At 44.4% G+C, this 21,366-nt stretch overlaps 1 protein-coding gene across 1 annotated transcript in view; it reads right to left on the minus strand.

Moving 5' to 3' along the window:
- ptprsa (protein tyrosine phosphatase receptor type Sa) overlaps positions 1–13,580 on the minus strand; it is a gene marked incomplete at its 5' end in the record, with an annotated part of 191,343 nt that extends 177,763 nt beyond the window's left edge. The window contains one exon of the mRNA XM_084308481.1: positions 13,000–13,580. Coding sequence (XP_084164607.1) covers positions 13,000–13,580 — 581 coding nt within the window. The remainder of the gene's footprint in view (positions 1–12,999) is intronic.
- Positions 13,581–21,366: the final 7,786 nt, after the last annotated feature.

Genomic DNA, 21,366 nt, shown 5'->3' on the forward strand with positions numbered 1-21,366 from the left:
TAACTGCCTACCCCCTAAAGCAGTAGGCTACTTTCAGAGAGGACGTGCAAGCATGCGGCATAGTCTCTCTGGAAGTACCAAACCTTCAGAGACTCCACCTGCTCAACTCCGATGCTCACGGGCGCTCAGATAGATAGACAAGGTTGCGCTCTCCAGACTACACGACGAGGTAAATAGAATACAAGTGGCTAACGTTAACGCCGCCATTTTAGTACTGGGAGATTTCAATAGCGCCAATCTGAGAAAGGTATTGCCCGACTTCTATCAGCATGTGACTTGCAACACCAGAGGCGGTAACATCCTAGATCACTGTTACACGCAATTTAAAGGTGGCTACAAGGCTCATTCTGATAGTGGCTTTGGCAAGTCAGATCACGCATCCATTTTCCTTTCACCAAAGTATAGACAGAGAATTAAAAGTACTCCCGTAGTCTCGCGAGAGGTGCAGAAATGGGATCTGACGTCAGAAGAGACGATCCGGTCAGTGTTTCACCACACAGACTGGATTGTGTTCCGCGACACAGATAACATTAATGCCTACACGGAGACAGTGCTGGACTATGTCTGTACTAGGGTGAAAGAAACAATCCCCACTACCAAAATGAAAGTTTACCCAAATCAAAAACCCTGGGTAGACAAATCCGTCCGTGAAGCTCTGAGAGAGCGCACCAAAGCATACAATGACGGCCTAGTGGCAGGCAACATGAATGACCACAAGGTGGCGCGACACAACGTAAGGAGGACAGTGTCAGAGGCCAAACGGCGCTACAGGGATAAAATTGAACTCCAGTTTGAACAAGCTGACTCTAGAGCTATGTGGCAGGGGCTCAAAACGATGACAGACTACAAAGGCGCCTCCCTCAAACTGAACAGTGACATCTCCTTAGCAAACGACCTCAATACCTTCTATGCGAGGTTTGATGCTGGTAATAACAACACCAGCTCACAAGCCTCGGCAATGGGGGGGGGGGGGTCGGCTGCTGATGGAGGCGCAGTGTTCAGGGTAACAGAGCATGAGGTGAGGCGGACCTTTAAAAAAGTGAATATCAGGAAGGCAGCAGGTCCGGACGGCATCCCCGGCCGCGTCCTAAAAGTCTGTGCCGACCAACTGGCCCCAGTATTCACTGACATATTTAACCTGTCCTTAGAACAGGCTGTCATCCCCACCTGCCTGAAGAAGTCCACTATTATCCCTGTACCCAAAAAATCCAAGCCTGCTTGCCTCAACGACTACCGCCCTGTAGCTCTCACCTCCATAGCCATGAAGTGCTTTGAGAAGCTAGTAAAGGGCTACATCTGCTCCTCCCTCCCCATCAACATGGACCCCCTGCAATTTGCATACCGCCCCAACAGGTCCACGGAGGACGCCATATCCCATGTGCTGCACACAGCAGCATCACACCTGGACAAGAGGCAGGGGAACTATGTGAGAATGCTATTCATCGACTACAGCTCGGCATTCAATACCATAGTCCCCTCCATACTCATAGCCAAGCTCAGGGACCTGGGCTTGGGCTATGACCTCTGCCAGTGGGTCTTGGACTTCCTGACTGGCAGACCCCAGGTGGTGAGAGCAGGCAACTGCACCTCCTCATCCATCACCCTCAACATAGGGGCCCCCCAGGGCTGTGTTCTGAGTCCCCTCCTCTACTCCCTGTACACACACGACTGTGTGGCTCAGCGGAGTAGCAATACAATCGTCAAATTTGCTGACGACACAGTGGTGGTGGGCCTGATCTCTGCCAACGACGAGAGGGCCTACCTGGAAGAGGTCAAGGTCCTGGCGGGATGGTGCCAGGAAAACAGCCTCTCCCTGAACGTCAGCAAAACAAAGGAGATGATTGTGGACTTCAGGAGGTCGGGGGTCAAGGACTACAGCCCCCTCAGCATCGACGGGGCACCGGTTGAGAGAGTCAACAGCTTCAAGTACCTCGGAGCCTACATATCCGAGGACTTGACATGGACCACACACATTAACAGTGTGGTGAAGAAGGCACGACAACGCCTCTACTTCCTCAGGCGCCTAAGGAAGTTCCAAGTCAGCCAGAAGATCCTTAAGAACTTCTACTCATGTACAATAGAGAGCATCTTGACCGGCAACATCACCTCCTGGTTTGGGAATAGCACTGCAAAAGACCAAAGCAGACTACAAAGAGTGACACGTTCAGCCGAACGCACAATTGGAGGGGGGCTCCCCACCCTCCAGAACATTTACTACAAGCGTTGCAAGGGCAAGGCTAAGAGAATCATTAAAGACTCCAGTCACCCGAACAACTGCCTCTTCGAACTGCTGCGGTCAGGCAAGCGATACAGGAGTCTCAAGGCGAGCACAGAAAGACTCAGAAGTAGCTTCTATCCCCAGGCCATCAGGCTGCTAAACGAACAATGAATGAACACTACACAACAACAACCACCAAACGCACATAGCACACACATCCACACGCACACACCCACTTTAAACAAACACACTGTAGCACCCACTCCACACACTTTATAGCACACACCCACTTAAACAAACACACTGTAGCACCCACTCCCCACACTTTATATTTATGGATGAAGGATTGCACTACAACTCGTACACCTTACTGTAAATTGTACCTAAAATTGTACCTCATCCCATTTCTGCTTTGCACTAGATAGTACTGTACATTAGTACACTGCATAGTATTGTGTATTGTATATTATATGGTAACTCAGAACATTGTACATATGTCTATACCGAACACTGTGACCTCATTTTCTTCTTCTAAATTCATGCTATATTATGTTATTATGTTATTTGATACTATCTTGTCTAGCACAGTCTCTGGAGCGTAACAGTAAGAAGCATTTTGTATGAAAGTATTCTGTACTTCTGTATGACAACTATTAAAGAACTTGAACTTGAACTTGAGATGGGAAAGAGGAGTCATTCTGGATTCCTCATGTGATGGGGCGTAATGGGGAATTGTAATACACAGCAACATCATAAATTTGATTACATTACATTGCAGTGCAGTGCAAACCCGTAAGCCATTTCCAGGCACCATAAAAAAGCTATAACTAAGTTACCAACGGGTATCGAGAAAAATGAATAAAGCCATTTTCTTTTAAGAGCCCAGGCACTGGCAAGATATTGTTCTCTGCTCGATTTTATGAGCTTTGCAGCCATACCATACGCTCATTCCAGTCGAAACAGGAGGCTGAATAAGACGGAAACAACTTTAGGGACAATAATGGACTGGAATCTAGGCATCATTATTGATTAAAAAACATCCAGGGACGGACTGGGACTAGAAAACAGGCCTGGACCTTTTGACCCAGAACGACCCGTCACGCCCAGCCCGTCTACATCCCATCAACACACATACAAACATACCAGCCCTTAAAAGGGGCAATTCACTGAAAAGCAATGCTGATTTATTTTACTCATAATCTCACACATATCCAAAAAGGCTCTAAACTGTTTTGCACACGTCAATTTAGTTTGACCGCTATTGAGACTTAAGGAGTTAATTACAGCTCAATGAAATTATGTAGATGAAAAAATAGAGATAAGGATTAGAATAGGGATTGCCATTTTTTTTCATAATTTTTTTAATTTTTTTATCTACATCAGTTCACAGTCACATAGGATATGTGTGTGATTATGTGCAAAATAAATAGTTTTTCGGTGAAGTGCCCCTTTAATACAGCCACTTAGAAGCCTAATGGATGGATATTCTAGGGCAGTTGGTACTCAGACTTGGCTCAACTCAGGAGCCACATTTGCAAAAATATTTGTTGAAAGAGTCACATTACAATAACACGCTGTTCCTCAACCAAACCAACGTCGGGCTATTAATAGGTGATTCACAAGCTATGAAAAAGCACGGTCATGTACAGCGTGCGGTGCCAGCGGGCTACTGAGATGCATTATGCAACCTTAAAAGGGCACTTCACCTGATTTCCAACCTTAATCCTATCGTTCTGTTACTAACGTGTTCTGTTGTGAGGAGAACATGTGATGATCAGACATGTAACTAACGTGTTCTGTTGTGAGGAGAACATGTGATGATCAGACATGTAACTAACGTGTTCTGTTGTGAGGAGAACATGTGATGATCAGACGTGTAACTCACGTGTTCTGTTGTGAGGAGAACATGTGATGATCAGACGTGTAACTAACATGTTCTGTTGTGAGGAGAACATGTGATGATCAGACATGTAACTAACGTGTTCTGTTGTGAGGAGAACATGTGATGATCAGACATGTAACTCACGTGTTCTGTTGTGAGGAGAACATGTGATGATCAGACATGTAACTCACATGTTCTGTTGTGAGGAGAACATGTGATGATCGGACATGTAACTAACATGTTCTGTTGTGAGGAGAACATGTGATGATCGGACGTGTAACTAACGTGTTCTGTTGTGATGAGAACATGTGATGATCAGACATGTAACTCACGTGTTCTGTTGTGAGGAGAACATGTGATGATCAGACATGTAACTCACATGTTCTGTTGTGAGGAGAACATGTGATGATCGGACATGTAACTAACATGTTCTGTTGTGAGGAGAACATGTGATGATCGGACGTGTAACTAACGTGTTCTGTTGTGATGAGAACATGTGATGATCAGACATGTAACTAACGTGTTCTGTTGTGATGAGAACATGTGATGATTGGACGTGTAACTCACAGATGTGTTCTGTTGTGAGGAGAACATGTGATGATCAGACATGTAACTCACAGATGTGTTCTGTTGTGAGGAGAACATGTGATGATCAGACATGTAACTCACAGATGTGTTCTGTTGTGAGGAGAACATGTGATGATCAGACATGTAACTCACAGATGTGTTCTGTGACCTCACAGAGCTCAGCCGCAAAACGGCACCCTGAAGAATTCCTCCGGGTGACATCACAGAGAGGAGAACAGACCTCTAAGCGAACTGCAGACACTATTTCCTCAACCATTGCTTCAACTTTCTTTCCCAGAGGTGCTGGGCTCTACTACAGTTGGAAATAGTTGAGGGAATAGTGTCTACAGTGAGTTCGCTAGAAGTCTGCCCTCCTCTCTGTGACATCACCCAGAGGAGTTTCTCCGGGGGGCCGATGCAGCTGAGCTCCAGAGACACGGAACACGTTGGTGAGTTACATGTCCGATCATCACATGTCCTCCTCACAAGAGAACGATAGGAGTAAGGTTGAACATCGGCGAAATGCTCCTTTAACTATGGATACATTATGGCAAAATCACAAGCAGTGTAATTATTGTCGTTAATCATTTCCCATGGCAATTCAAATGCCTCAAGTGTCCCTGTAGTAGCTCTAGGCTACCGACAGCCCATCAACACAACGTCCATTTATGTAGTAAAGTCCAAAACAACTGTAAAGTCCCATAACTATAGGAATATGTCGTAGTAGACTATAGACATGGCCTGGTCACCACAAAGTCACTTAACAGCAGCTTTATATTCTCTCAAAACAAACACACACACATAGACACACAGGGGGGTAGAGATACACAAAGAGAGATATGGGGAGAGAGAGGCTACAGAGAGAGACACATACTGTACACACATTTAGTTCTCCAGGTGAGAGAACACGAATGACAGAGAGAGGGAGAGAGAGAGAGAGAGAAAGCGAGAGAGAGAGACACACACACACACACACACACACAGGGATAAAAGGGTGCGAAAGACAGAGAGAAACGGATAACAACATTGGAATCACGTCACCCCATTCAGTGGGATGTGAACCTCCAGCAACACAATGTGTTTGTAACTCTGTGCTGCTACCTGGAAAGCAACACAATGCGTTTGTAATCACACTCTGTGCCGCTACCTGGAAAGCAACACAATGCATTGTAATCACACTCTGTGCTGCTACCTGGAAAGGGGCACTTTAGTTCTGTCTGACTTTTATGTTATTATACCTGCTTCAGGAAAGTCGGTATAGCCTCGTTACTGGTGTTTTCACAAAGCAAACAAATGCAACACATCAACTGAGATCAACTGGTAGTTCAATTGGTAAAGGGGGGGGGGTTCATAGATCAGTGGCTGTAAGTATAGCTGATGGGAAATTCTGTTTTAATGGATCATCACTACTGGAAAATGTCTTGGACAAAATCTTTTGAAATACCTGTTTAAAAATATTTGTGAAAAATCTAAATTGGAGACTATAGCCTATACTTAAAGGGGCACTTTGCCAAAAAAACAATGCTATTTTAACAATGCTCGTACAGTAATCTCACACACCCATCCAAAAACTCTAAACAGCATTGGACACATTCTTTTAGTTTGACATTTTCGTCATCTTTACAAGCCCCAGTTCCTTTTTTCCCCAGGAAAATGTGTTTTCCTTTCTCGTTTACCAGTACATTATCCTTGATGCTGCATGTGGAGCAGTGGTAATTTTGGCAGCTATTTTCATTTTAGTTTTAGTCTTAGTCATGTGTCAAGTGCTCCTTTTTCGTTTTCATCATATTTAGTCATCTTCATTTATTTTTCGTTTAGTCAGTTTTAGTCAACTAAATGTCTGAGCATTTTAGTCTTAGGGCGTTTTCACACCTGTAGTTCGTTTGCTTTGTTCCGATTCAGGGAGACACAGGGACTATAATGATACAATGTTGCACTTAGTTCGCCTTAGTTCGTTTGTGTTCACACGGCTGTGTTAACAGCGGACCAAAACAAACGCATGTGCGAGCAAACTGTCTCTCATTGGTCAGATTTTGGGGTGTGCCCGTGATGTAAATCGGCCGATTTAGTTCTGATCGATTAGGAATGGGTCGCGCCGTGTTCAGGAAACTCAGGCGCATAAAAGTCTATTGGATCATGTCTCTAGCACCCCCACAGCCGTAGCTGCAACCACTTACATCACGGCTCTCATCCACATTCATTCATATGCTCCCTAACCTCGTTCCCAGCTTTATATATGCTCCCCCCGCTCTCTCATCTCCGATTTCAATGTAACGCGGAAGTGCAGTGGTCTATAGCTAACTTTACCGATCTAGCTGCCTAAAGACTACAAACTGATCCCGCCAACAATTCAATGCGAAAGCGTCATCATGCAGTGCGTATACAGTACGGCAAGTGAGTTGTGTCGGTTTGTTAAGTCGATTGCATTCTCACAGCGTACGAGTCGCTTCGGGTTCGGTTGGAAGTGCGCCGAGACCACCCTCTCTAGGCGGTCTCGGCCCGCTTGTTTTGTTCCGCAACAGAATGCGATTGCTGTGTTCACATATGCCCAAATGAACCGAAATAGGGGGTAAACGCTCCAGGTTCCGGAACAACAGCTCCAAACAAGCTAGGTGTGAAAACGCCGTTATTCAGTTTTTGTCTAAATTTTGTCTTTTTTGTTTTAGTCTAGATTTTGTCGACGAAAACGGATGACATTTTTGTCTATTTGTAGTTAATGTACTAAAAAAAATTGGAAAGTAATGGTATTTATTCAACAACAGGTGATTGTATAGATTAGTATTAGCATCATTAAATGACAACTATGCTTCACCCACGGAAAGGTTGTTGGCACATTGGTTCCACACGGACATTATACGTTGTTGCACTTGCTTCCAGAAGGCTTCGTTTAGGTCAGCTAGTAGCAGAGGCTCTGTTGTGATTTTTAATGCACAATAAATATTCAACATTCTCTTTTGAGACTCCGCCTCAGACTCTTATCATTTGGCACTAAAAGCTAAACATTGTCACGGTATGGCTGTCCGCAACATGTCATTAATTGTGTGCGAGAGGTCGATCAGTTAGCCACATTAGCGTGAGCTAGGTTAGCCAGTTAGCGTGAGCTAGATGGAAAGAATGTAACGTTACTGGTGAAAAAGTGATTTACCTTGGAATACTCCTTTGCCAACTTGCTGTAATTTGCTTGCAGGTATGCAGCTGGATTATGAATAGTCCCAACTTTAGCCAAGGTAATGTTAAAGCTAAAACTGGCTTTTCAAATAGCTCTTCAGTTAATGCTAATAACAGAGCTCCCCGTCACACTGCTCTGTCGGGACGATGGCATTAAGAAAAGTTATAATTATTTTGTCTCGTCTTGTTTTAGTCAACAATATCAACATACATGAAGAGAAATTTCGTCCTGTTTTTTGTAAATTACATTTTTGTGTCCTCAGTTGTGGTCAACGATATTTAATAAACTATTTAGTCTCGTTAGAGTGACATGGTCTTCAATAACGTGACGTCACGTCTCGTTGTCGTCATGAAAAAAACCTTCGTTGACGAACATCTTTCGTCATTAATTTAGTTGACAAAATTAACACTGATATGGAGTTAATGGGGAAATGGCGTTTCACCAAAAGATTTTATGTTTAGTTAACATTAAACATTTTAAAAGCCAAATTGCCAAAACCAAATGACCAGATGTTGCATAGAACACACTGACGCTGGTGATGTTATGTGACCTGACCAGCAATGCTAAGCTAGTATTGGCTAGAGATATTAACTGCTGCTCCGAAATTCTAAATCCCCAGAGAGAGAAATGTATATTAGAAGGCCTTGTTCGTGGGACCACAGCCTGCATGATCACAGATGAAGCTAAACGTGATCTATTAATAATAGTAATTAATTTCCCTTTAGCTGCAAAAGAGCCATGGAGACTCAGGAGCATCCGGAGATGGAAATACGTCACTAGTGAGAGGTCTGAATGAGTTTGAATATGGCCACCAGTGATGTCATCAGTTTGAATATGGCCACCAGTGATGTCATCAGTTTGAATATGGCCACCAGTGATGTCATCAGTTTGAATATGGCCACCAGTGATGTCATCAGTTTGAATATGGCCACCAGTGATGTCATCAGTTTGAATATGGCCACCGGTGATGTCCTTGTGTTGTGTGTTAATTACAGATCCATGAGATGTCTTATATAGGGACTAGTACCATATCGTTTTTATTGTTAATTACAAGGATTCAATGTTGTCATCACTGGTGCCTATACAGTTGATATTCAAACTCATTGACTCTCAACAACTGTCAAACTAAATGGATGTGTGCAAAACGATTTAGAGTTTTTGGATGACGTGCAGATTTAAACAGCTGTAAGTATAGTCGGGAGGATGTGGGCTGGTGCAGAATCAAAGTGGGTCTGCGACGCATATCGCTCTTGTACCATTGGGCAGCTCAACCGGGCGCCCGGCCCACCGGGTTTTCGCCCGCGGTGCTCCCGATGATGCAGTCCGCTTTTGAACACATCCAAAAAATTGTTCTATGACAAATATTTTCCATTTTTTTTAAATGTCAATGTCCATCGTGTTTTAGGCGGAATACTGTAGATTAATAATAGGCTCTGCTCTGTCACGTGAAAAGATGCGTTTTTATTAATATTGTAGTTTTAATGAAAACATGTAGCCCAGTATTGCGATATATAACTTGTTCGTTGTATATTGTTCTATTCTAGGTCGATGAAGCCTCACAGCTGTTGTTGGATGGGCTATAATGGAATGCGTAATTTTTAAGTATATACCATCATAAAGCTAGGGCGAGGCAAATACGAGTCTAAAACGTGTAAAGTTATTATATATATTGTTTTAAAGGTATAGCCTGATGAAAAGTTTGGAATTTATCTCATTCATAATTATATCACACGATATTTATATTTTATGAGCCCAAATCAAACGACAGTGGAGCTTCTTTCTCGATGCAATAAAAAAAGAAAAGGCATATAAAGTCACCGAACCCAAGGCTTTTATAACTGGTTAATGGAGGAAAAAGAGAGGAAAAAAATACAACTCCTTCACATCGACAGCTCCACCTTGTTCCCTATCGAACGCTTGGCATGGCGCACCTAGAAATCTATCTGCGCGCAAAAGCCAAAGTCCTTTAATAACACACTTCGGAACGGGCTGCGGTACATTTGGCCCGCGGGGTGTATCCCAACGGCACGGACCCAGCAGAAAAGTCAAATATGAATACATTAAAATAGCCATTCCTCCACTAAAATATATATATTATATTTAAGAGACACGCTGATGATAAGACGTCTCAAACGGCGAAATTGTATTTCGGATCGATCCCTATATAAGACCATGTCGTCCCTGTTGTACATCTTACCACCAGTGAGCTATAATGCAAACCATTACGCTTCACTTCGTTAATGAAACACCCCCGTGTAGAGATGCACCTGCTACATGGAGCCTCCTCACACACACCCCCCTCCCTCCCTCCCTCCGTCCACAAAAAGATGATTCAGAAATATGCGTTATATGCTCCAAAAGCGTATGCAGTAACGAGGAAAAAAAGACTTGTAAATGAAAATCCCTATAGGCATATTTAACCTATTACGAATTTACACTGAAAATATTATTAGTGTGTGTAGTGTGTGTGTGTGGGGGGGGGGGGGGAGGGGGGCACACTCAAGGCTGCATTTCTATTCTGACTTCCGTGGATAACATTCGCAACAAGAAACTGATATCATAAGCGAAACAGGGCGGTTTTTGAAACTCATTTTGGACATGATTCTCTGGTACAACTGATCAAACCGAGGAGCTATATATATAATCTACCGGTTCAGATCTCCCGCTAAATCCAGCATTGCCGAGCATCCAGCTCCCAGGGCGCAGGTTAAAACACGTCCGTGCGGGGCTCAGAGGAGCGTCTTTGCAGCATCCTTGAGAGAGATGCTCTTTGGGTACCAGTCTGCGTCTGTGCGCCTCGAACAAGCAGCAGCAGGCGGCTCCGAGGAGGCAACACAGCGCGCACCGCTTGCGCGCTCCAACACACCAAAGAAACGCGCTCCTCAAACGCGCTCCTCAAAGACAATAACCAACCGAGAGCCATCTATTTGGACACTATCACAAATGTATACATGCAAATAAAAACTTACTGGGGGAGAGAGAGGGGTGTAACGTGTCCTTACCGTTATCGGCGATGGAGTTCCTCTTTCTTTCTTTCTTATTCGGCGCACAAAAGCCCTCACATCTTCATGACCAAATAAACAATAATCCCGTGTGCGTGTGCGTCCTGCGGCAGTTCCAAAAGAGAAGTGGTTCTTCACGGGTTCTTCTTCTGTCAGTGAATAATGTTTTAAAATCCCCCCTGATATCGCAGGACTTGCTCCCTCAGCCGCCGCGCTTGAAGAAACCACAGCTGTCCGCTCTTGGAAGCTGGAGGAATGATGTCATACACACCCCCTCCTTCCCTCCACTTCGTCCGGCCCTCCCGCACCTAGTCGCGCCTCTCTCCATCCTCTCTCCTCCTCCTCCTCCCCTCCCTCCTTTCTCTCTCTCTCTCCCCCTCCCCGTTCGTTCTCCTCCACTTGACGTGATGAAGTCATGGCGTTCCCCCACGCCTCAGTGGAGGAGTCCTCCAGTAGCGTCCTCTGCTTCCTTTCGCCGGGATTAGACGGAGGTAAGGCGGCATGAAATGGACCAATGCACACCGGTGGTGATTCGAACGCTGCCACTCCTTTACTCGTGCAGCCAATGCATCTTAAAGTGAGAGTGCACGAAGACGATCAGAGAGTTTAGGAGTCGCATCATTATAGACATATAATGGCTACATGGTTGTCGAACGTCTCATGGACATCACGTTTATTGGGGTGTGCTAAAAACCTGATGCAGGGCATTTCCCTTAGAGGTAAGTGGGGGAGGAAGTGTTTTAGGAATGATCTTTATTTTTATTTTATTTTTTACATTAGAGGCAAAGTCCCCCCCTTCTTCTGGACCACCATGGATGGGACCCTATTCAAATAATCTTTGATCCTTTATGAATTGTGCCATGAATTACACATATCGTTGGCAAAACCTCCTATAAAAATTTACTTTTGTGAGAAAACAAAAACAAAATGTGGTTTTCTTGCAGAATGCAATTTTTTAAGGATATACCCAATACAATACTATCTGACTATCTTACTATATTATGTTAACGCAAAGTGCAGATAGGGTCGGTTTTTCCCCACTTCATTTATGCAGAAAGTGTCACCAGACCCCCATGGGAAATATCCAGATCTAGGGTTAAAGTGTGCAAACGCACGGATACACTTCCCAAAGGGCTCAGCTGACCTATACCACACATGAATTTCCCCAAGACCACAAACAGACACGGGAGAATGCTTAGGAAACAATAAGAAATAATTTATTACAGGAAATATATATATATAGCATACAAGTTCATAAACCTAGATAAATGACTACTAACTAACCTAATTGAAAAGACCAGTGCCCGTAGGCCTAGGGTGAATAAAAGAGGAAGCGCTTCTCTGCACATATCACCATCCCCACAGGACAGCTCCCCACGCTCCCACCGGGACTCCATGGACCTCACCTAAGAGGGAAGAAGGGACAGCATGGCACAGTACTGCGATAGGAGATTCCAATACACAACACAGTCGCAATTACATTTGCCTGTTAAAATGGCCAGGTAAGCATCTAGGTCCTCATCAGGACCATCACTGGGCGTGTCCTCCTCTCAGGGTCCCGTATACATCAACATAGGCGGCGGGTATATAAGGCTTATTATAGGCAGCCTAGGCTACGATATTGTGTGTGTGGGCTGCTGCCCCCCCATCTCTCTGAGTGCCTGTCTCGTAGTGCTGGTGATGGATGCCTCGGGGTCTTGGCCAAGATTGCAGTGACTGCTCTACATGCACCACCGAGGCCATGGATCAGCTCCTTACCGTCTTCTGTCCGTGGTCTGTCAACGTGGTTTCATTGCTGGGTTAAGTACTTCTATTCTATTCACATAATATGCTTACTTCATATATCTATTCTATTCACATATATGCTTACCACTTGTATCTATTGCTATGTCCGCCCACTACAATCACACGAGCTGTCTAACGCCTGTCCCGTCTCCCTGTCTCCCTGTGAGTTGCTGTCCCGGAGTGTTGACCTTTTTAAATGAACAAACATCACATGTGTAATTCACGGCACAACTCAAACTGGATAAAAAGCTGCCTGTGTACTGTGCACCCATCCTCCATGACTGAGCTGGCTGAGAGCACCCATCCTCCATGTAGGTGACTGAGCTGGCTGTGTGCACCCCTCCTCCATGTAGGTGACTGAGCTGGCTGTGTGCACCCATCCTCCATGTAGGTGCACTGAGCTGGCTGACAGCACCCCTCCTCCATGTAGGTGCACTGAGCTGGCTGACAGCACCCCTCCTCCATGTAGGTGACTGAGCTGGCTGACAGCACCCATCCTCCATGTAGGTGCACTGAGCTGGCTGACAGCACCCATCCTCCATGTAGGTGCACTGAGCTGGCTGACAGCACCCATCCTCCATGTAGGTGACTGAGCTGGCTGTGTGCACCCCTCCTCCATGTAGGTGACTGAGCTGGCTGACAGCACCCATCCTCCATGTAGGTGACTGAGCTGGTTGTGTGCACCCCTCCTCCATGTAGGTGACTGAGCTGGCTGACAGCACCCATCCTCCATGTAGGTGACTGAGCTGGCTGACAGCACCCATCCTCCATGTAGGTGCACTGAGCTGGCTGTGTGCACCCATCCTCCATGTAGGTGCACTGAGCTGGCTGACAGCACCCATCCTCCATGTAGGTGCACTGAGCTGGCTGTGTGCACCCATCCTCCATGTAGGTGACTGAGCTGGCTGACAGCACCCATCCTCCATGTAGGTGACTGAGCTGGCTGACAGCACCCATCCTCCATGTAGGTGACTGAGCTGGCTGACAGCACCCATCAGGCCTGGACTGGCCATCTGGCATACCTGGTGGGCCGACGCATATTTGGGCCGTTATAAGAATAAACAACTATTTGCTCATTACCAGTATGGTATTGTTTAAATTGTACAGCTTTTTGCACATCTTTGTCAGGGAATTCCAACAATTCTGGACCTGAATGTACCAGTTAATTGTAATCATCTCTCTCTCCTTATGTCTAGTCAAGCCAGGTTGTGGAGGAGAGAGACAGGGATGAACAGGCTATAGACTACTTTGTCCATCCTGAGCCTGCTATGATGCAGGTGTTTTTACATCACCACCCAAAACAAGATTCAGCCAAGAGCGAGTGAGTACACTGGTCCACTTGCACTGGTATACTTGCCCATGGCACTTACTACCCAGCTTTGTAGTGGTTTGGGGGAATAGTACAGTAGGTACGCATATTTAAGGGGACCGCAAGGATGGTGTACTGGTGGGTGGTGTCCGACCGATTATGGTGGGCCGGTCTGGGCCAAAAATGCCAGGGCCGATTTTTGTCCAGCCCTGGCACCCATCCACCCCCTAAGCCTAAGACATAAGAAATGCCTCCCTTAAGGGGATTCATGTTGAAAGAACATCTTCCTTAGCTGTGACCTTTAGGTAAAATGTAAACATATAAGTGTCCCAGGCTGGTCATTTTAATTGCCCTTTGCCTGCATGGCATTTCACTTTGGATAATTGGATATCCATTTGAAAATATGTGATCAATATAAGGGGAGCACTTGAGTATACGCTACTCAGACGGAAAAGGGCAGGTGCAATACCTCCCCCCTCTCTCCCCCCAAACACACACACACACACACACACACACACACACACACACACACACACACACACACACACACACACACACACACACACACACACACACACACACACACACACACACACACACACACACACACACACACACACACACACACACACACACACACACACACACACACACACACACACACACACACACACACACACACACACACACACAGATAATGTTAGAGAGAATAATAAGTCACATTGTGTCAAAAAGTGCTGACGAGTGATGACATCACATACATTTAACAGTAAAAAAAATAAAAATAGATTCTCTCTCTGAGGAATATAATTGAAAATGTTTGGTAAATGAACTCGCTGAGGATCAAAGTCACATCATAGTAAACATTTTGGATATGTTGAATGATCATTTTGATAGAATTAATCTCTTATGCATGTACGTGGACGCAATTGCTTTTAAACAGAAGAATCAGCATTGAATCGATATTAATCGGCTCTTCAATGTACTTCATGCCTCTGTTATTGAGGAAAAAAGGTTACAGGATTATTTGCAGTATTCCTTGATTCTATGTAATCATCCTTTTAACCTCTTAACGTTCGGCATACCGTATACGGTACACCACGCCCGTGCGAGGGACGCGTGTGCGTCGCGGCACTTTGCTCTCGTCTGTCAGCTCAGGGCTGCATTTTTCGCAGATCATCCAATACACCATTCGAAAGATGAATTTGCCGCCTTTCAATCGCCACCACACTGCTTCGGGTCTGGAGTTACAAGACGATATATCTGGCGAGCGTCATTTGACAAACACTCCATCAAATGACCACTTCTGGTTCTAACCGGACCTGAACAATCACCTCTGATGGCGAAGATTATTGATCACCTTTGTAGCCAATGAGCGTCCGCTCCGAAAGAGATCCCACACAGGCAGGTGAGAGTGGGGGAAGGTGGGGAAGGTTGACGAAAAAGACATTTGTCCCGACTCGTGTCAGAATCTTATGAAGTGGAATGCCATTTTGGATAATCACGCTGTATTTTTACCGGTACACACATTACAAAAACCTTTATGCAAAACGCATTTTCTGTGGGATTTTAATAAACTTTGGAATGTATGACTATAAGACTTCAGGCTATGGAACCGTTGTGATTTCCAGCTCCTACCTCTTATCTGGAACCCACCAAAAACAGGAATCTGGTGACAAGTCAACACAAAAGTAAGTAAATATATTTTATTTCAGTGTGTTCAAACCTCTGTTTCTCTAATACATTAGCGCTCAAAGTCATTTTCCTTTCTTGACTTGGCAACTTCAGAATGTTACCTTTCAAAAGAGACCAGACTCATGCATGTACTATAAAGTATAAGCTAAGCTTTGCAAATCCGGATACATGCAATGTTTTATATGAATATAGAATATCAGGCCTATAAATTACCTTATTATGGCCAAGTCACACATCTATGGATCGGGCCAAATCTCCTCTTTCCAATGGCAGAGTTCAATCTGGATTTAGTAGTCCATGAATGAAATCCACTGTAAGTACAGTTACATTTTTGTAATGTAAATAGCTCCGCCATTTTTCATCAGATTGAGGCGCGTTTCTTTTCCTAGACGTTCACAGAAAGGTAAAGAAACAAACTACGTTCTAATTTATGGCAATAACGTTCAGGTTTGTTCGACCCGTGAGATATGATCCCAAAAATAACGTTAAAAAAAAAGGTTCACGCTGGAAATCAGATGATTGACAACTAGCGTGATCTGGGAAGTGTAGTTTTATGAAATTCGAAAGCCCATCAAAAGCCCTGTTCTTTCATAGGACTACACACAAGTATGACAGCTTCCTTTATTTCCGTCTAATTCATCCGGTTTCCGCTGGGATGCGGCGAGATATTTATGAACTCATGTTTAGCTAATAACACTTAAAATCATTGGTAAAGAAACGTAGGGCTGAAAATATACACTTTATTTTTTATTTTATTTATTTTTTCCTCCTTCTTTTTCCGATTTTCTCCCATCCCAATGTTAGTCGTTATGCCTATTCCCAATCCCCTTCCTGGTTGTTGCGCACTCTACCCCCTACCGTCGGTCCGGGAGGGCGGAGACTATCACATGCTTCCTCCGACACATGTGTACCCAGCTCACCGCTTCTTTTCACCTTGCAGCGCGGACTCTCACTGGGAGAGTGTAACGTGTGGAAGGTCACACTACCTCTCCTAGATCCTTCCCTCGCTGTGCAGGCGCCCCGACTGAACTGTAGGAGTCGCTGTTTACAACGACCAGGACCCACCCTCGCCGGGTTTCCCACCCGCTAACACTGCCAATTGTGTTAGTATGGACGGTCGGCCAACCCGGAAGCACCACAGCTGGATTCAATCCCACTGTCTAAGTGGTGGTAGACAGACGCTTAGTCCGCTGCGCAAGTCAGGGCCCTCAAATCGGCTGACAAGGGTCTCCTAACTACCCGTAGGTCCAATTTCAAGTCTAGGGGGGGGGGGGGCATGCTTTTGCTGTCGGAGCCCCTGACCTCAGGAACAGCATCCCCATGTCCATCAAATCTGCCCCCTCCATCTACACATCTACCCATTATTGAGACGCAAGAATCTATGAATATATGCAAATTCGACCCACGAAGTTGACCCACTTTGATTCTGCATCAGCCCACATCCTCCTGGCTTTGACTATAGTTGCAGCACTTGAAAGGGGCATTTCACCAAAAAAAAACAATGCTAATCTATTTAGCACATAATCTCACACACATGCAAAAACCTTTTGCACACATTCATTTAGTTTGACAGTGATGTCATCTGGGACATTAAGGGCCTTTGACTTTCAAAGAGTCTGCGTTGGTGTGTCCTACTGCCCTGTAATACTGTGCCACGGGGTAGTTGTGGGTCCTGATGGTGTATTTATCTTCAGCCACTCTCTCCTGCAGTGTGCGTTTAGTGCAGCCAATGTAGAAACAGCCACACTCACATTCAAGTCTATAAACAACACGTGTTGTATTGCAGTTAGAGAAGCTCCGGCATTGAGATGTCCTAGAAACATCCACAATGTGTTGTCTCTGGTGATGTTATTGCAATGCTTGCAAGAGCCATACGTCTGAATGTGTCAGTGGGTTTTGGGAACCAAGTAGTGGGTTTTGAGGGGAGTAGGTGACTCCTCACCAGGCTGAGTGTACTGTAGGTTCCCTTCTGAATGAGAAAGCTGGAGGCTCAGTGTGGTGAAATAGATTATAGGAAGTTGTTGTTCACGTCTCTTGTTAAGGAGGTGCTTCCTATCTAGGGATTTGGCTCTAGTAACAGCTTGATTGAAAACCGTTTTCATGGCGTGGTGTTCAAAACCATTCTCACTGTCACAGATCCTTCTGAGCCTCTGAAACTGTCCAAATGGTATATTTGTTATGATGCTTTTTGGGTGGAAGCTAAGACTGTGTTTCTGTCACAGTTCTTCCTGTAAATTGACGTGTGTAAATGTCCTTGTTGATCAACAATGGGGTCCAAAAGGTTTATCTCTGTGCTGCTGTACTGTGTTCTAAGTTTAATGTCGACTTTGGTGGTACTGAGGTACTGATTGAGTGAGCTGTGGTCATCAATATATCTCCCCTACCACTTGATGTTGTCTTTGAAAGGCGTGATCTGGCTGACTGACTGTACACATACCTTTCTCCCGAAAGTTTAAAGTATAGCATGAATATAGTTGGGAGCATAAGATGCACGCATGGCTGTGCCCTTGATCTCATGATTCCGGATCCTGGAACAAAAGAATTTTTTTTGTGAGCTCCACAATAGTCCATGGGGGGGGGGTCAGAATCCGATCTCCGTTGTAAATAGTGACATACGGCTTCTAGGCTGTGGTCTATGTTGGTGTACGGAGACTTCACATCCATGGTTACTTAAGTAAACACTGTCAACATGCTGAATGTCAACAAGCTTCTCTTCCCCTGGAGATATGCTTCCAGAGAACTGCTCAGTGGTTTGATAAAGAAAATGTATTTGGATGCTGGCTCAGTGATAGTATCAATGCCACTTACAGTATGATAGGTCTGCCTGGAGGTGAATGCAATAAAATGTTGCTAGTCTGGGCTTTGGAGGCAGAAGGAAGTCATGTTTTTTATTGTTTTCTTTTAATCTGCGATCCATTCATCTTCAAACGCATTGTCCACCAGGGCTTTAAATTAATTATTTATCAGTTCAATGGGATTAGTGGCTAGAGGGACATCATATTGTGGGTTACTAAGTTGTCTGAGAGCCTCATCAATATATTGTCTCTTACCACACAACACCAAGGCACCGTCCTTGTCTGCTGCTCTCACCACCATATCCTGTTTTTAAGCCACTGTATAGCACATCTCTCTCCTGGGGCAAGATTGGAGTAGGTCCTTCTCGTATTGGCCTGAAACACATCATGATTCACCTTTTTCGCAAAGGCATTTAAAGCAGGCATTGTATTGATTTGTGTTGAACAATTGGATTTAGGTCTGAAAGGACTGTATGGCTCATTCACATTGTCAACAGGAGTAATGGCTACTACAGATCTCCTTTCGTAGAACATCAAACTGAGCTTAGAAGAGCAACACAGAGATGAACTTTTCTGGACCTGAGAATCACTGTTGATTTACACAGATTTGGTTTCAGAGTTATTTGTTGAGAGACGTCAGTGTGTCTGGAAGTGTCCAGTTTGAATTCTTGTCTTTATAAAAGGGTATCCCGCAAGGTTCAATTCTAGGTCCAGTCCTTTTTTTTAAATGTTTTTTTATTAATGATAATGGATAATGAGGTATTTTGCAATACCTATGTAAACATTTAAAGGGAAATGTAAAATCTTATCAAAATATTCAGGGGTGGTTTCTGATTAGAATCTGAAGTGAAATGAGATATTTAAAATTGTCATGTGTTATCAAAACAGTCTTTGACCCCATATGAAATGTAGAACTGTGTGGCTATTATAAAACATGTTTTTGAAAACTGATGATAGGCCTGTGCTATAACTTCTGGACTATCACTCATAAACAAGTGATTTTATAGTAATTAAGTCGCTATTTTGTCAGCAATGTATTCTCTTCAGCTTGGACACGTTGCATCTGGTGTTCAAGTGCTTAAAACAGGTTTGTTTAATGTGGCCAAAGGAAAGGGTTCAGTGAGTTTGGTTCACAGTTGACTGATTGTTGTTGTGATCGGAGCACTGCTTGTATACTTATATAATTTAGAGTGACAATGGTGTGGAGGAATTTAGAAGTCAAATATAGACTTCGTTTATACAGGTTTATTTAACTCAAACAGAGTATCAAAGTACTGGCCTACGTATCTCCAGAGAGCTCCAGAACCAAGTAAAACATATACAGCCTTTGTGGCCAGGTGAGATAGGAAAGATTGGGTTGGAGGATTGAAGGAGGGAAGAGGGGTGAGATAGGAGGGGGGGATGATTTACATTTACATTTAGTCATTTAGCTGACGCTTTTATCCAAAGCGACTTACAAGTTCTGTACGACAAGTCATCAGGAAGGGTACAACTCTATCAGCTGAGTAACAATGTTCATCAAAGTGTTGCGTGTTACAGTGTAGGTTAGTTTATTAGGACAAGTGCATGACAGTAAGGTTAGTTAGGGTTAGATTTTTTTTTTAATTATTATTATTTCAGATAATGGTTGAAGAAGTGCGTCTTTAGTTGACGGCGAAAGATTGGACAGGATTCGGCTGTCCTAACTGGGGTGGGTAGTTCATTCCACCATTGTGAGGCAAGGACTGAGAATAGGCGGCTTCTCTTTGATGACCCTCCCGGAGCTTGGATAGGAGTAGGTCTGAGACGGCCAGAAGATGCAGAGCGTAGGGGTCTTGAGGGTGTGTAGTTAGAGACCATTGACCGGAGGTAGGCAGGAGCGATTCCCTTTGCCGCACGGTATGCTAGGTCGAGGGCCTTGAACCGGATACGTGCAGCAATGGGGAGCCAGTGCAGGTTCCTAAGAAGTGGGGTGACATGGGCCGACTTTGGTAGGTTTGAGATCAGGCGGGCCGCTGCGTTCTGAATGAGTTGAAGAGGCTTGGTGGTATTGGAGGTTTATGTGAGTTGGGGAAGGCCGGAGAGGGTTGAGGGGGGGGGGGGGGGGGGGGGGGGGTGAGAGAGGTGTGTCTTTGCTCAGTGAGTTGACAGCTTGAGTGAGGTAACTGCAGACCAATCAATCACTGTGCTCAGATTTAGAGCACACACCCACTGGGTCAAATGGCAGCTAGAATTCTAGCCACACGGGGAGGGACATATAGCTCGCTAGGCAACAGGAAAGTGACAAGGAATAGTTAACTCTGAGGATTTCCCTCCGGCTAAGTTCGCTAGTGAGACAATAATACTGTCTTATTGTTAGGAGCAAAACAGAAAGCATTTCATGCAAAAGTATTCTGTATTTCTGTATGACAACTAATAAAGAAACTATTATTATTGTCTCAATATTATTGTCTCACTTGCCAACTGAACCAGAGAGAAATCCTCAGATTTAACTATTCCTTGCTGTCGCTGAGACCCTCTCATCAGCCATTCTCCATGTTATATAGAATCAACACTGATCGACTGATCATTATCCATATTATATAGAATGGTCGGATGAGAGGGTCTCAGCAATAGCATGCCCTTTAAACTCTGAAATCTAAAATGACGTGAAGTATTTTCAAATTAGAACATTTAAAAAATAATATCTATGTTTTTAAATATTATTTAGGGAATAGTACAACATGTTAGAAAGAAAAGCCTGCAATAACCCATGCTTGTGCATTCATGGAGAGTGCATTTTTAAACCCTCTTGGTCAATCAGAGTAGCCAACCATGCCAGGCAGCCCGATGAGGAAATCAAATCAAATCAAATCTATTTGTAAAGCCCAAAATCACAAGGTAATGCTCCCATGGGCTGTACAAGTCAAGAAGAAACATCACAATAAATCAAGAACTACATTTTTTAATAAAATAGAGCTAAGAA

This window comes from Notolepis coatsorum (assembly GCF_963971535.1).
Source record: "Notolepis coatsorum genome assembly, chromosome: 2".
NCBI classification, from domain to species: domain Eukaryota; kingdom Metazoa; phylum Chordata; class Actinopteri; order Aulopiformes; family Paralepididae; genus Notolepis; species Notolepis coatsorum.